This window comes from Sphaeramia orbicularis, chromosome 10, assembly GCF_902148855.1.
Source record: "Sphaeramia orbicularis chromosome 10, fSphaOr1.1, whole genome shotgun sequence".
Classification (NCBI taxonomy): Eukaryota; Metazoa; Chordata; class Actinopteri; order Kurtiformes; family Apogonidae; genus Sphaeramia; species Sphaeramia orbicularis.
In genome coordinates this window covers 14,020,530-14,038,113 of record NC_043966.1, presented here as the reverse complement: position 1 = coordinate 14,038,113, position 17,584 = coordinate 14,020,530, and the positions used below count along the sequence as shown (strand labels likewise).

Genomic DNA, 17,584 nt, shown 5'->3' with positions numbered 1-17,584 from the left:
GCCAGCCAACTTAACAAAAGGACTGTATGTGGGTCAGACCAACCCTGTACAGGACCGTAGGAGCTGACCACATACCACTACCCCTACCCTATCCAACGCAACCCACAACTAAATCCTGTCAAAAAGAAAAGCTGAAAACTTGACGTCTGGACCCACTTGGTCAAGCAAAAAGCAAAGGCCAACAAAAAAAGCACAGGCGCAGCCAACGTGATGCTTCAGGACAGCAGAGCAAAGCCTGATGCACGCATCCTGGTGTGCGCGTTCTGGACTCTGGCGTTGGAGCTGGAACAAGAGGCGAGGCAGAGAGAAAGAGCCTAGTGCCAGTGGCCAATTTATAACCTCTGAGATCGCGGAAAACTAATTGGCTGTTTACCAAAAGAACACTAATTTTGAAACATAATACAAAAATATTATAAAGGCAAAAATACCAATAAGGAGGGAACAAAAATTACTTAACAAAATAAATTAAGTATGATAGAAAAAATCCACAAAAGACAAAGGGGAAAAAGGTGCGCCAGAACATAACAATATGTAAAACTGGCAACACGCACACATTTGAAAACACTTTCACACTAGTTTAACGGCAATCTGAGCCTTAAATTAGTGATCCCAAAGATTCTGTGTGCTCTCTTTAGTGGCCCCTATTGACAGTAAATGGTAATCGCAGGCTTGTGGTTGAGCAGATGTTTTCAGGGATTTTGTGACAGTCATCGATCATCAATCAATCAATCAATCAATCAGCTGACAGTTGGAATCAGTGGCCACACCCCCATAGTGCCCACAGTTATTCCTATAAAGGTAGATTTTATCTGTTGTGGTCTGTCCACACTGTCTGCCTTAAAAAGCTTTCAGTTTGTCTACTTCAAGTCCAGCATTTATTACACATGGTGATGTTCAACCATCATCATGATCAATAACTCAGGCCTCTCCCATGTCCTGAATCACCTTAAAATAGGGTGGAGGTAAGGTTAAAGATAATAGAGTAACACCATTTTCTATTGATGCAGTTTGATATAGGTTGTATTAATGTTAAAGCATAAGTGTGAAGTGAGTGAACACAGGAGTAACAGGTGTTAAACTTCTACTTCTGTTTATTGTGTTTAATCAGTTGGGGTTGCCCCTGACTCAGAATTTTACCAAATGAATCAGATGAGACAGAGTTATGGGAATTAATTGAAATTTAAAAAAAAAAAAAAAATGAATGGTCTTGAGGATTTCAGAATGAATACAGCTGCTTATTATACATGCCATGCCCTCATGAAAGGTTCTACTCTTGGATTGAAGCTGCAGTTCAGACCGAGTAATGAACAATTAATGAAGGTTCACGGACCCAGAGCTCTGTTGTTGTGAAATGTTTGGCTTCAGTAGACATGTCTATTCCTCCTGACCTTACCTTAACACACGTGAGTCACAGTTTGACAGGTAACACCTAATTTTATGTTGACTCAGAGATAAGATGTTGAACTCCAAATTCGCAACAAGCGTGTAATAAACCTTTTAACATCAGTTTCTGTGTGTTTTTAGATGTATATGATGAGTTGAAATTTACTCACTTTGTATTGTTTGGCTGTTGACTGGAACTTGGAAATGAACTGTATATTTTGCAACATGGATTTTGATCATGTCAATTTTTGTGCAGATAGAACTTAAGTGTCACTAAGATTCATCATTTCTAATTTTGGCATCAGGAGGAATCTGAAGCACTTTGATGCTGATAATGAAAATCCTTTATGAAATCATGATTGAGTCAGCTTGTTTCAGCTCCCAAGAGTCTCATCATCATCGGGGCATCAAATCGCTTTTATCCTGATTTATTCTGGACAGTCATTGTTTTTTCCCACATAGATTTGACATAGCTGTGTCCTTGACAAGTGCCCAATTTTCACTTTTACAGCATTTTTACTTAAATTTTAACTGAAGTTCTTTTAACCTTGTGTAACTCGGGTTCTTATATTTTATCTTTCTTGTGTGTAATTTTGTTTTAGCTCTTGAGTTACTGAGTTACTGATGTTCTTGCATCTGTGAAGTTCCGGTACTGTATCACATTGACCCGTGATAAACAACCCCTGAAGCTTCAGTGTTCCCATATGTGCAGTGAGAGCAGATCGCACAATGAAGACATATGTTGTTCCTTAAGGACAGATAGACTTGGATCGTAGAGTCACTCATGTTTCCAATTGATGGGATAAGAGTCATAATTGAACCACTCAGTTTTGGAAGTGGATATACCTCAAGGCCTCCGTTGGACCTTGATCTGTCAGTCTGTCAGACCACATAAAAATGAAGAAATCTATTGATAGAATCAGAGGTTTTCACAAGTTCAGACTGTGACGTTTGTTTCCACTTCGCTGTGGCTGCGTACACATGTATCTGTTCAGATTCAGGGGAAGGTTTTATGGTTTAGATCTGGTTGAAATTGTGGTCTGAACTTAGGAAATATATACATCAAGACATAAAGTCATATTCCATAGATGGAGTATCTGTGCATTCAAAGGGAGGGGAATTCCAGTAGCACATGTGCTGAACATCTTGGAAAGGAATTTTTGGAGACCTTGGATAAACCAAGGTTGCAGGTATCCATTACCTGCTGTTTGCACATGTTGAATTTGTAGTTGCATTAGTAAAAAAATAGCAAAATGTAGGTGGAAGTGACAGACACCAATGAAAGTACATCATTGGTGATTGTAAACCAGACATCAGGAATATTGATTTCTCTTTTCTGTATGTTCTCTGAAGGTTGCACAAGAACATCTTGCAGAGGAATTTAAGATGCAAGGCAGGGAAAGTCCTTGAGCGGTGAACTTCTGCAAAGCCAGGTGTTGCCACTGACATTAAAGAGCTAACAGCTTGGTTAAAATTTGATACAGACAGACACAGTGGCTTCCTAAGTGGATTCTTCCGTGTAGTACGCTAGAATTTAGTCAGCACAAGCTGCACAACACAAATTTAGTCATGATTTATGATAGTTGCTTTGTTTCATAAAAACAGGCCGTCAACCTGCTTGGTGCTGATTTATGTTCAGCCACGTGAATACGGAGTAATATTGTAACAACAGTGTAATGGATATCGTTCCTGCTTTATATATACAGAATTAGAGATTTTCTGCAGATTTTAAATGATTTTCATTCTGTAACATGTTATCAGTGGAAAAACCCTGAAATTTCCCAATGATCTCTGTGTTCATCTTATTTTTAGATTTTTTTTTTTTTCTCTTCTCTGTCCTCTCTCCTGGCAGTGACTCAGTAAACTGTCTGCTTCTTCTACTCAGGGACACGTAGAGGGAAACCACTCATTTTAAAAGTGTTATGACCAAGAAGGTAATGTGATACATTACTGCGTTCTCATTTTCTTTCATTTCTCTCTTGTCAATCAGGCCGTGGCAGTGACTCAGAGTCTGACGGTCCTCCCCACAGGAAGATGCCAGACGTTCGTAAGGACGACATGTTGGCACGGCGGACGTCCGTCAGCGAGCATCGAACCGCTATGCCCTTCAACCAGTATCTACCCAACAAGAGCAACCAGAGCGGATATGTGCCGATGCCACTCCGCAAGAAGAAGAGCGATAAAGAGGAGGGGGGCCGCAAAAGTTGGAGTACGGCTACTTCACCTATAGGAGGAGACAGGCCTTTCAGGTGAGTGTAACTGATTTAATCATGAGTAAAGCAAAAGTTTAACGACGTGTAAAGCTTTACTAATGAAGTTAAATGTGTCCTGTGCTGCTGAAATCAATACTAAACTGTGAATGTTCACTTGAAGATATAATGAAATAAAGTATTTTTAATGTAGTCTTAATATTTTACATAGACGACATACTTTTTGAGCAGCTTATTCTATCCTCATCATTCTAGTCCTTATTCAAGCTCAAACATGTGGTTTGTTTGTGGTTCAGGGTAGTTAAAGCCGAAATGAAGACATGATGGAGTAAAGACTACTTGAGGTTCCGGATATTCTAGACACAAAAAAGCTTAAAACTGGCTGAAGTTTGACACTGAACTAAACATATAAAGGCTTTTGGTCAATTTGCCAATATTTGATTATAAATATTTGACTCTAAATCACATGTGGATTATTATTGGATTTTGTGTTGTATAATTATTTTTGCAACACTAGGTGTCACTTATGTCAAATCGCAGATGTCGAGGGTAAGCTTTTCAACTGTTGATTATTTTTCTCTGTCCAGTACTGCGCCGATGGGAGTGGCTGATGGAGGCCAGATGTGCACTTTCACTGGCTCTCGCTCTGATTTAAACAAAAGTGTAAAATATGCTGCGCAGACAGAAATGAAGCAGATTTATTTACAAGGGTCCTGAGTTATTCTTGTTGGCTTTTTCAACATCATTGGCCCTCCATGTTTCAGTTTTACGTTTCTTCTTACTAAGTGAATTCTGCCATATGGTAGTATAAGTAGAATGTGGTGAGGATAAGAGTCTCTTAGGATGTGACTGATAGGTTTTGGAGGTTGATATGTTGTGGTTTAAATGTATATTTACTGTATTAACCAGCTAAAGGCGGCCATACACTGTGCGATTATTTCGATCGTTGCACGCAGCTCCATCTCAAACTGTGCGAATCAGTCGTACAGTCAGGCTCACAATTCCTGTTCTCACACTGCACGGACCGACGCTCGTATGCGACCTGACTGCTCACACTGTAGGACCATACACCACAGGACGCACGACACGTTTGAGTGTTGTATCCGGAAATACAACGTTAAAATACCAAGGAATCCGTAAAAGTGCATAGATGATTGTGCATTGGCGTGAGTCACGAAATGGTAGTGCTAAACAAAAACCAACGAGCTGCTTTGGTAATATGTGCCATTATCTGTGAGGAATCAAAAAAGAAAAGACAACGATGTGTTTGGTGCAGGCATTGGTTGTCCAGACGTGGACAGTATGGGCTGTCATCCAGGAACTAGAGGTAAGCTGCAACAGCTAAACTGCACTAGGACAACAGCCAGCTACTGTTAGCTTGTACGCTACTGTACGTGTCTGTGTTCGCGCATGCACAGTGTGAGAATTTGAGGCACATCGGTTCGTGGCACTGCTTTGACAGTACGATACACTCACGAGGAGCGAGAAGGATTTCAAACAGCTCTGTTTTCCTTGCGAACACACGATTGCTGGTCGTGAGGTGGTCGTGAGGTGCTAATCGCTTCTCTTTACCCCATGTACACTGCACGAAGCACGACACACGATTAGAGGCACATCGAGCCCGATCCCAGAAAGAGTCGCACGAGTGAGAAATCATCTCTAAACTCACACAGTGTAAGGCCGCCTTAAGGGGCAAGAGCCGGAGATCTAGGATGTTTACTCAAAGCTCAAATATCTCCGTTCTTATCCGAATTACCGCACAAATTTCCAAAGACAAAATCTCATTAAATATTTAATTTGCAGATAATAATATATATTACAGTATAGCACATGTTCTGTAAATTCACTGAATAAAGTTAATAAATGTATGAAAAATATAGTTTGATCAACTCACAGAAATGCCTTTTTTACTACATTTTAAATTTTATACTCAACATACAAACAGTATTCACTCCTATTTGATTATTTTTGTCCTCTTATGTAGAACTTTTGTGCAAATTAACATTTAAGTAGTAACCAGATATGGTCATATGTAAACGTTTTGGCACTGCCACAAATTGACAAAATGTGATTTACCTATAAACTGGTAAAAATGCTCATAATAGCTTTTCAGTGTACCTCAAAAACATATGGGGGAAAAAATGAAGCAAATGTTGCAAAACAAAATTTTTGGTGCTGCCAAAAGCTTTGACCACAACTTTATAGACTTTCAATGTATAAAATAAAATGTAAAAGAGGTTAGTAGTGTTTTAAGTTTTTTGTAGGGATCCGTCTACAACATGAATTATAACTCACGGTTTTCTGGTTCAGTTTTTTTACTTAAAAAAAATGTATGTGCCTGATTCACCCTTTTTTTAAGTTCCTCATTTTAACAAATTATCCGTTTTCTATGTCACCATCACATTATTCTGTTTGTATTTGTTGCATTCATGCATATTCCCTGCCTTCCTCCATGTCATGTTTAAGAAAATGAAGAAAAATTTTAAGAGTTAACTAAGAGAGAATGAAACTTTAAAGCATAATATGAATTGGTCTGTTGTCACTATACATATTGTCATATCACAAGCCTATACATACTCAGTAAAGAGTGTCAACTGTGTTTGTGGTTTTCATCAAGTATATGTTGCTCATCTGTCCTGCGTCTTTCCTATGTTAAATTCATTCCTTCATCCATTATGTTATATCAAAACGCATGCTGTATATTCATTAATTTTGCTTTTTTTTTGTTTTGTTTTCCATCCTTCCTTCCATTACATGTCATCCTTGTGTCATGGTGTTTCCATTCTTCCCTCCTTTCACCTCGTGCGTGTGAACCATTCCATTCCTCACTACATCTGTGTTTTTCATGTCTTGTGACTGTCATCCCTATGTAATTATTGCTAATTATAAACCCTCCTCCTCCTCCCCTGTACACTTGGTTTGAATGGGTGACATGACAGTCCAAATGACGACCCTAGTTTAGAGTTCCCACCCAGAGAGTGCTCCAGTGTGTCCCCCACCCTGCTCTTTGAACTGCAGACACAGATTCAGGAGGACGTGGAGGAAGGGAAGCTGCCTGCTTCCACTGCTGTTAGGAGGAGCAGTGAGCCTCTGGCCTGTAGCCTCCCCCAGCCTCATGCAGACCCCCAAAGGGAGACTGCATTTCACCTGGCAGTCACATCTGAACAAAGGTCTTTACCATGATTCATTTGTTTCTTGATATGCCAAATTTGAATCGAAAATAAAAGCTTGAATTAACAGAATTAATAAAATTGTAAGGCTTAACAAACAAAGTATTGCTTTATAACAAGGCATTGTGTACAGGGATATGATGTTTTGACTAATTGTTACTAAACAATTTACTAATACTAATATTATAGATTAATTCATTTTAATTAATGAGAGCAACTTTGTGGTTTTCAGATTGAAAAATCCAGTAGAATAGTTTGATTATTTGCCGTCTAAAATCCTTTTATTAACATGTAATTTATGTTCACTGTGCACCTGCAAATATGGTAAGTTAAAATCCCTCAACATGCACCTATTAGAATGTAAATTAGGATTACATAGTAACAGTCATTAGTTACACATTTCTAAAAACAATATTAAAAGGTTTGCACGTACTTGTAAAACTGGCCCTTAATTATGTAGATTATTTCAGTTTTATTTGCAGACTTTAATCTTCCTTTTAGACTCCTTTTAGCACAACAGTACAGGACAAATGGAAGTGAATTTGTTTTTTTTTTTTTTATCCCTTAAAACACAGAAGCATTCTAAATCTCAACGGCAGGATGTCCAAAAACATCTGATTTATTCAGTGGGCAGAAAGATTTCTTTTATAATAGACTTAATTTGTACATTTTGGCATTTCCTTTTGGCACTGTCATTCTGTTTCAGTTCATTTTCATCCTTGTCTTGAGTAAAACAACAGTGAGTTAGCAAGAAGTTTATTGTCCAATGATGTGGTCTTGGTACATTTCAGTGTATCTGCAAGGAGGGTTGAGATACAACTTTTTGTATATTTACTAATTAAAATTGTGCAAAATGTTCCTCTTTTGAAAACTATCACAGGATAGTTTATACTATTATTTCACAATCGGTCCTTATTTGGAGTCATTTCCTGAACAAGCAGACATTTCAGAGATATTTGAGTCACACCCCCAGTTTCAGTTCTTTTCCAGGCACATGTTGTAACATTGATTGGATTGTGAGGGAGTGAAAAGAATCCTCTGTGGAAATCTGATTTGTGTATAAATATGTTCCAAGGAAAAAGGGGAATTCTGGGATGTTTTGAAGCAAATGTGATAAGGGCATTTCAGATGGTAACAGCTTGCAGTTTCCACATGAAAACTAAGGCTGGAATTTGTACATTTTAGCACAGCCAAGAATTAACACTGCAATGTTTGTTGTGTTTATAGTCATCAAGGAAAGTTGGGTTGTTACTGAGATATTTATTTGCTTGTTGTTTGGATGTAGAGTAAAGACATTCAACCATGTGGTGGTGGACAGAAGCCATTTATCCTGATGTATTAAGTAGAAACAGTGAAATGTAACTCTTTGGGTGGTGTAGATTGTTCATTAACTGACAAAAATATCTGCAGGAGTGTGTTCAATCAAACCAAAGACCACCGGTCACGCCTTATATTCCAGTTCAGAAATCTGGGGAAAGTTTAAAAAAAAAAAAATACACACATCTTTAAATACTCTCCTATATATGCACACAAAAACGTACTGTATGTATCCGCACATATAAACACATTCACAGGGAACATGCACATGCGACCCACCCTCAGGATGTAAGGAAATGAGGCCTTCTTCCTTCCCTGACCCTCAGCATGCTGGGACTGAGTCTGGCCTTTACACTGCTGGCAGCTGGCCAGTCTCTCCCTCCCTGTCATGCATTTTGAGAATTTACAGTCCAATAATAATCTCTGCAGAAAGTAGCTGTTTGTCACTGGATGACAAACAACAGAGAATGCAGTGATTTTTGCTTTGGCTTTGTGACTCTCAAATTTGTTTTCACATCCAGTCTTCTCTGGAAGGATTTGTGACCGTACTGTGCTATTTTCTGAGATTTATGTCTTCAGAAACGTCCATTTAAGCTCCTCCAGAGGAATGCTGTCTGATGATGTAGGATGATAACCAGGCAGCAAAACGTTTTAGTTTGCTTTGCTCTCTGCAGTACTCCAGCTCGTTCGTGCTCAGAGGAGCTCTTCCACCATCCGTCGACTTTAGCAGCGAGCAGCTCAGCCGCCGCAAGCCCCGTTGCAGCGTCTGGAATACATACAGGCCAGGAGGAGGCAGGTGTGAGGAAAGCAGTCACCAGTGGACCGTTAGCGGCAGATGCAGAGAGAGGCGATAAGCTGACCTCGCCTAAACACATCAACACTGCAAGTCCCGCCCACGTCCTTCATGTATCCACTCCCTTGGCAACCGCTTCATCGACCGATAAGGGCCGACGAAAGAGTAGGGCACTGAGTGAAAGTGACGACCCACAAGGAGCGGCGTCTTGGTTGGACACCAGTCTTCCAGCAACGTGAGCCCCGTCTAGCAACTACACCACATTTTAGGAATTCATCGCTTTGAAGCATTGCCACACAATTCAGTGCTAAACCTAAGGAATCTCCTGTCCTCACAGTCATTAAAATACTCTGTTTTAGCATGTGATGTTTACCTCAGATGACCCTTGTTGACATTATGTAACTACCCAAAGGCTGCATGACTTTATTTACATGTATGCAAATTGCTATTGTTTGCTAAAGAGCTGTTATTGTAAATAGAATGCATGGAAACTTTTTTTTACACTTTTTTTCCTTGCAATTTTCTGTCATATATTAGAAGAATGTGTTTTTTTATTAACAATGCATGATCATAATTGAATCAGTGGGAAGCCTAAATTGAAGAAATGTCCACCATTGATGGCCATTGATTTATAAAATACAAACTGCTTTCATTTTAAGAACATAAATACTGAAATACTGTAATGACACTGGCGGTAATTCAAGCCATGTTGTATCACAGACAGACTTCTTTCTCCAAAAACAAAACATATGGCATATAGACATTTTATGACAACATACCATATGGTAAATAGTCATCTTCCCAAACACTCTATCTGCTCTGAACTTAAAGAGGCTTCTCCTAATTTAGTCTCCTTTTTTTCTTTTGTGGGATGAAACCACAGGCCACACTTGTCTCACACCCTTTTAACATCACAGAGGCAACTCTATAAAGAAAGATTGTGTGAAGACCTTTGTGGTTAAAGTCAAACCTACAAGTGGTGGTCACAGACTGAAGGAGAACGGAGCCACATCCTTGATGTCACTTTTGTGCTGTCTAATAAAAGAGGCATGCTCTTTTTTTAATAGCTGCATCCGGACATCGTTTCCATGTGCATCTGTTGTCTGCTATCAGTGCTTGGTTTACAGCGTCACAGTTAGTTATTTTATTAGTTATTATAGTCATTGTGTGGAACATTGTACATAAAAGAGAGTTGCATTGTACCAGATTTAGCTTCAGGCTAATTTCACATCCAGTCCCAGGGCAGGCAGGCACAAATAGTAGAACTTGTCCTCTGTTCTTGCTGTGTTTTGGAGAACACTGCCCCCTTGTGTTTGATTTGAGGTTCAACGTTGAATTAGGAGCTGACAAATCCATCTGTACATCCTGTCAACAACCAGGCACACTTTTTATTTAGACTCTTTTAATTCTACTGAACAGGTACTAGGTTGTTCTTTAAATGCATAAACTAACTCATTGTGGGTTTTGATCATTACTCAAGCGATTTCTCACTGGTTAAGAGTGAATGACATGTTTCTCTGGTGAGTATCTGTGTTCATTTGTGATTGTGCTCTCTCTTCATGCTCTCTGTAGATTCACCCACACAGATAGTGTGTCAGATGACCCACAGTAAGTTGTCATTTTACCACTCAGAGGCTCAGTTGCCTGGCTAAGTGCTGCTCTATAAAAATGCAAGTCATTTAATCACCCATTTACCCAGCCAAATTGATATATATATTTGCATGGGAAACTTCAAAAGTGTGAAATAATTTTTCTTAATAAGGACTTGTTTTTCAGTACAGGCAGCTACGTTTTATGCCCGTACCTAAACATTTGACCACACAGTGTTTCCACTATATTGGAAAATTCATTGGTCTGGTCTTATAATACCAAAAATATCTGATAATTGTAATTTTCTATGCCATAATGTAAATTTCAATCTGTTAATCTATTTAAAAAAAACTTTCTTGTAAACTCGAAAATGAAATATTTAAAATCTCACAGATACTGCTGTGTTAATTATGATTTCTAACAAATAAGCGGTTTCCCACTTGCATTTCCCAAAGTAAAATTGAAATTCAGAGCATTAAATGACTTGTGATATGCACATTTTGGCAATGTGCTTTAACAGTGTCAAGCAATGTCCTCAAACATTACACCTGAATTAAAAAATGACGATGATGGTGGGAAAATGTATTGTTTTCTGAGAATTGTGCCTCTTTGACTGGTTGCAAGCACTTCCTGAGGGAGTGGACTTAACTGTGTTATTCCAGTGTCTGTTAGCTGCATGTTTCATGTAACAAACAGCTCAACTTCTCCCACAACATCACCTCTTCACTTCTAACACAAGCAGAAAATAACATCATAATCTAGTATAATGCTGCTAAAGCTTGATGCATAAAGTGCAGCTTTGCATGAATAAAGAGAGATGGTTCATAACCAAGAGATGACTTGTTTCATGGATGTAAAATGTTTTCTGTAAGAAGAGATGTAAAACTGTTCAACTACCACAAAGTTTAAATATGTCAGTCATCTCTGAGGTTGAAAACACTCTCCTGCTTTGAGTCCCTGTAGTTCACCATGTATGTACCAGTGGCTGCTGTAAAATATCAAATTCTGTGTGAACACTTAAGACTTAAAGAATTATGTTTGACATGTTTACTGATTTTCAGCAAATGAAAAAAAGCTGTGTGTGTGTTAACTGTCTAATTCATCAAAATATCTGCACTTATGTATAACCTGAGCAGGACTGTTTGATACAATAATACGGGGATGCTCTAAATGTGTAATCAGCAAAGACTAGGTGCATGTTCTAACACTGAGTCTGTAATTAACTGTCTTTTCTGTAAATTTAGAATCATTGCATTAATGTTAAGTTTTTTTAAACATCTCTGTGCCTTCATAAATAGCATACTGGTTGTTGCATTTTGCACTCACACAAACTCACTTCAAATGTCGCTAAAAGCTTAACAAACACGCTTGAAGATGCACAGTTTTTCACAAACTGTATGTTCCCACAGTTAAAGGTGCCTGAAGCTGCATAATTGGTTTGTTGTCTGTATTGTTCTGTACATCAGTGATGTATGTTTCTCTGATAAAAATGCATTTGATTTTTGGGTGATGTGTCTCTTTAAAGTGAATTACTTCTCAGTGTATCACAAGCACTATGACAAGTTTGTTTTATTTCTGCAGTTTCAATCAATTATGTGAAACCTATTAAAATGTCGTTATACAATAATACATGTATGCAAACAGAACTTATAGTATGGTGCATTTAGTTCATGGTATTATGAACAGGATCGTTTCAGTTGCTGCCAGCAGCAATAAGATCCACTTATGGCATTGACATCCTTGCATGGTGGTTTATTCATTTTGTCTTTTATTTCTCTTTTCGTCTTCTGCTAGGAGTATGAGTATGATCGACATGCGTGGTGAGGAAGAAGCCATGTTACAGCCCCACAGCCAGGTGCGACATGAACTGATGCACAACCAGTACAACAGGATGAAGGAAGATGAGGATCACTGGCAGGATGTAAGTGTCTCAGATCTTAATTATAACATTCATTTTTCTTCACTCTTAATGTATCTGAGTTTTTTTGTCTTACCTGCCCATGCTCTTTCCTTGTCATTGTTAAGTTATCTTAGGGTCAATGAGTTGAAGCTCTGACTCCAGTAACGTTTTTCTTTGCCCCAGTTCAACAACTTAAATCAGATTTCTAGGGCCACAGCAGTGTGTCGGGTCTCAGTGCACCGCTGAACCTTCTTATTTTGTTTCACTTAAATCTGCATTAGGATCTTGCCCGATGGAAAAATCGAAGGAGAAGTATTTCCCAGGACCTGATCAAGAAGGAGGAAGAGAGGAAGATGATGGAGCAACTAATGTCTGGAGATTCCTGCATTTCACAGAGACGGAAAAGCATCAAGACCTACAGAGAAATAGTGGAGGAAAAGTAGGTGTAACAGAAAAACTTTAAGAGTGGTAGGTTAATTAGTATTCACATTGAAACGCGAAAACTGCATGTACAGTACAACAATAGATAAAAAAAAGTAGGTCTTTCTCACAGAAGGGGACTGATGTTCATTTTAATTTCTGTTAGCAGTCACAAGGGTGACAGTAGCTCCTCATGGAGTTCATTTAATTAGGTCTTGTAGAGAAAAAGTAAGACAGAGTAGATTTGGTTAAACCATAGTGGGTGATAGATGAGACTAGAATTTTCTTTGCTCAAATTTGGAGTGAGGTAATAATTGATAATACAAATCAAGCTACGTCACTAATGGTTTTTGGTAGTTGAGTGTACATTTTACTTATTCTTTTAAAACTAATAATATTAACAATCACTTGTTATCAAAACAAATCAATTGTGTTACTTGTACTATATTACTGTCTCTGAGTGATGTACAGTGTGTGTAGTCAGTTACTTTTAACACTTAATCAACTTTATTAGAACAATAATTAACCTTAAAGGAGTCTACACTCCTCTAAGGTTAAACATTGCTACTTGAATCTCATCAGATGTATTTATACATATTAAAAAAATAAATAAAACAAGGCAAAAGTCTCTCTTAACTGTCTAATTCCTGTTGTTTAGTTGGTATTCATACTGTGGACAACTGACAGTAGACATCACTTCACTGTAGCTGGTTTTTGTGTGAGCTGATTCAATAAATTAAACATTGTATTTTTTTATGGTTGAAAACATTTTGCCTCCACATTTTTCAATGGTTAACCATGATGTTTGTATCCTTAACTGAGATAAACTCTGAATGAGGATTATACTTCCAGCTGGTATAGGTTTACCTCTGCCTTATACTCCATCTTTAGGGTATCTTATTCGCTAGTAACAAATGTGACCTGTCCTGACCTGGGCCTGCCTCCCTGGAACAAAAAAAAACATTCTTGCAACACAGATACACAGTGTTAGTTGGATTAATAAATGCCATATAAATGCTCTTTTTAAAATTGTGAACTCTTACATTATTTTTTTATTGGGTAAAGTGACAATCGTGCAGTAACACATGTCTGCCCAGAACCAGCCTTATTAGTTGCCATACATGGCTAACCTTGAACTTTGATAGTCTTTACCTTTTTTCCTGCTGTTTAACAGGGAGCGTCGTGAGGAGGAGCTTCGGGATGCATACAAGCGAGCCAAGACCCCAGAGGAGGCGTCTGCTGTCCTCCAACGTTACGCCCAGCGTTTCTCCATCAGCGAGGCGGTCTTGGAACGCCTGCAGCTGCCCAAGCTCCTCGACCGCAGCATATCTGCCGACCCCTCCTTCCCCTGCTCACCTTTCCCTTTGTCCTTGTCACTGTCCGCCTCTCCGACAACTCCAGAACCTCCTCCTGAAATGGACCCCAACGGGCCCATGAGGTACCTGCGCCAACACTCAGCCCCGGCTCCCAAGTTCACTTCTACACTAGAAGCGCGGATAGAGGAGTTTCCCAAAGACTCGTCCTTACACCAGAGGCCTCAGATTCGCTCACGCTCGTCTGAGCCACCATCCACCCGAGCTCTGTCGCCCAAACCGGTGCCTTTGCTGACACCCAAGCCTTACTTCCAGTTCCGATCGCCTGACTCAAACAAGGTGAGATTGATGTTGATGGGTTCCTGGTTATACCTGTCATCTCTACCAGATAGAGAAATGTGGTTAATTAATACTTTTAAAGTAACTTGTTTGCCATATTTGTCCACACTCCATGAATCATCTATAGTAGATCAGCAGTTTCAGTTTGGAGTCACAAAAAGGCTCTTTAAGTGTAAGGTATGTTCAGAATAACATCAGTCCTATTTCCATTAGGTAACTCTTCACAGCACTGAAATGATACTGTTTTAACACTGTCAAATCACCCTGACTTCCTTGAGAAAAATTAATTTTACCCCACAGAACATGTCAAGGGCCTCAGTAAGTTTATTTTTGTTATTGTCTTACTATGGTGTTTTAGTACATTCATTTGGATCTTAACAAGATAATTTAGGCAAAACTAGACCAGCAGTTCCATGGTCAGTGTAAAATTGGTGGTTTTGTTAAAAGAGTCTCATAGCTTTAAAGAGAGTGGTATACCTTTGTCTAAAAGCACTGACTGGAGTTATATAATAGCAACATTTTTTGTTTGTTTTAAAGTACTTTCTACAATAATACAACACTTTGCTTCTCTATCATTAGTCCTCTGCTTCTCCAAACTGGTAGAAAACACAGTGACTATGGACAAGTACCTGTTTAACTTTTCATGCTGATTGCACAGTTTCCTTATAAACACATGATGAAGTTACACTCACTGCATATTAACACTTATGCAGTGGGTATGGTTTAGGGTTTGACCACTTTGCATGTGGTTGGCTACTTCCCAGTATTGGCTGCCGTCCTCACAGCCTGGTGGACAAATCCCCCCGGCTCTTTTGGCATTTACATTAGAATGCCTCAGAACCACCATGGTGATGAGCCGGCTGGTTTTCGATGAACGCACAACACTTCCCCTCCCTGAAGAAGCATGTAATGTTTCAATTTAACTCAGAGTACTCTCAACAGGATTCATTTCCTTTTCTTTTGGAAAAATTGACAAATGGGAATATCCAAAATGAGATCTCATGTTTTGGTGTGGCGGGGTGGGAGGTGGGGGTTATTAACAGACCAAATGGAGCAGAGTGCTTTTCTGGAATGTCTTGTCAGGAGTCTGAGAGGAGCCCAGCTTTGAATGGAGCCCTCTGTTCCCTATTGACTTAAGAAGTTGACAAGTAGGGCCCTCTCAATGTGAAGTGGGCTCCCAGTGGACAAAGAGGGCCCACACAGGCCGCTCAGAGAGGGATGAGAAGGTGGAGGGCGGTGGGGGGGCAGACTGAGAACTTGCATTCACCAAACTCCACCGCTGTGTCTTAAGTTACCGCTCAGTAAGAGCTCCTCACATATACATTAGTGCCTCTTTGTGATAGAGGCCAGAACAGTGTTGGAGCTAGATGAATGGCTAGTAATGAACACAGAGGAGTGGATAGTAATGACCACAAATGAGCCAGTGGGTTTTCAGGCGTAGATTGTTAAAATGGCCTATTTCATCATTTGCAGTGTAGAAAATATTCTTAATTCGAATAATTTGGTCATGGTTTATAAGTCTAACTAACCCAATTAACTGAAATTTGCTCTATTTTGATTAAATAAATGACCCAAATTCCTTTTAATTAAATACAATTTACATTACTGCTAAAGAGAAGTTAAAGATAATAAATCCTTGACAGAGCTGTGAGCATGTTATCCGTCTCAATAGGGCAGTGTTTACAAAACTAGACTAGTAGAACCAGTAACACCAACAGAAACTTAAAGTTAAAACAGCTGGATGGAAACAACCATATTGTTTTAACAAAGAAAAAGTAAATCAGTTGTGCTTTTACATCAACAATAGAATTTTGTGTCTGTTGGTGATTAGTGGTTCTAAAATGACTTGTCAATGTGAATGCTGACATCGTGGCAGTAATTGACTTTTAGACAATCTGTCCCAACTCAGGCAGTAACTTCCATTATTCAACATTGTTTTGAAAGTGGAAGAACTGGCAAAAATGTATATGTTACTGGAATGTTTGGATCCCGAGGAGATGCCAGTCCGCATTTGGGTGACAAGCTGAAAAAGTTTGAAAACCCCTGGTTCAGGGATATTGTACAGTTGTTTCTTAAGACATACTTAAAAACTAAGTTTCTTAACCATCCAAGACCCATGTAAAAACACTCTTGTTGCTGTTTTTTACTCCTTATATTGCTTCAATATAGGCTTTACAATATGTAAACCGTGATTGCAGGACATTGCAGGGAGGTTAGAAAATGTGATAATACTCACTGTCTGCCTGCATCTAAGAAAAGTTCTCAAACTTGCTTCATTTTTATATTTAGGGCATTTGAAACTTGTTTAGTATATTAGTTTGCTCTGCTATACTGCACACAAGATCTTTACCTCACTATGTTTTCCAAGCTAAACTAAAGTTAAACAAATCTACTAAACATTAAACGTGTGTCTGTCTAATCTAGATGGATGGTTTGCTCAGACTGAACGGTGACATTAGCAGTGATGATGTTCCCACCACACCTGAAAGCCAAGGAAGAGAATCTCCTGTTTTCGAACCTTGCTCCCCCAATACCAGCAACAGCCCTACAGACGTTCCCTCATCAGCAGCTACAGCGACACACAGAAAAAACACATCCACAGTAAAAGGAAGTCTAGTGCCAACAGACGCTAAGGAGGCACCAAGTGGCACAGAGATGGCCTCTGAGATTATCCAACAAGAGACCACTGAGCATTCGACACCGCTAAATCGGCCCACTTCACTTCCAACGGTCAGTATCAGAGGCTTTTGTTGTTGGTTACAAAAACACCATGGAAAAAGCCCCAGACTGTCTCGCTTCTTTGAAACTGTGTTATAACCTTTTGTTCTTCCTGACATTCATCAGGGATGTAAATTTACAAATCTCACAGAGGTAAATATTGAATAGATTGGAAATATTCGAGATACAGGAACTTACGGTCAGAGATACAGTAAGCTTAATTTCATTTACATGGTTTATGGATCATCCTTAAACTCTAAACCTCTAAATTTCATCTTAAAAATGAAAACAATGAAATCCTGAAAATTCTACTAAAATCATGTTTACAAATCTTTCTACTTTTTGGACTTTCTTTTTTTATATTTTATAGTTTCTCTAGGAATTATAAAGCTTTATGTAAAAATTGTTGGCCTACACTTTCATGTCGCTGC

The 17,584-nt window shown here is 38.9% G+C and overlaps 1 protein-coding gene across 12 annotated transcripts in view; it reads left to right on the top strand.

Annotated features, from left to right (window-relative positions):
- LOC115426912 (LIM and calponin homology domains-containing protein 1) overlaps positions 1 to 17,584 on the top strand; it is a 105,334-nt gene that overhangs the window by 71,672 nt on the left and 16,078 nt on the right. For 8 of the 12 annotated variants that reach the window (XM_030145168.1, XM_030145166.1, XM_030145167.1 and 5 more), the window contains 8 exons: positions 3,374 to 3,632; positions 6,533 to 6,763; positions 8,755 to 9,108; positions 10,446 to 10,481; positions 12,258 to 12,384; positions 12,645 to 12,802; positions 13,958 to 14,435; positions 16,860 to 17,165. In XM_030145168.1, coding sequence (XP_030001028.1) covers positions 3,374 to 3,632; positions 6,533 to 6,763; positions 8,755 to 9,108; positions 10,446 to 10,481; positions 12,258 to 12,384; positions 12,645 to 12,802; positions 13,958 to 14,435; positions 16,860 to 17,165 — 1,949 coding nt within the window. The remainder of the gene's footprint in view (positions 1 to 3,373; positions 3,633 to 6,532; positions 6,764 to 8,754; positions 9,109 to 10,445; positions 10,482 to 12,257; positions 12,385 to 12,644; positions 12,803 to 13,957; positions 14,436 to 16,859; positions 17,166 to 17,584) is intronic. The other 4 variants (XM_030145169.1, XM_030145165.1, XM_030145170.1 and 1 more) reach the window with 4 other exon arrangements.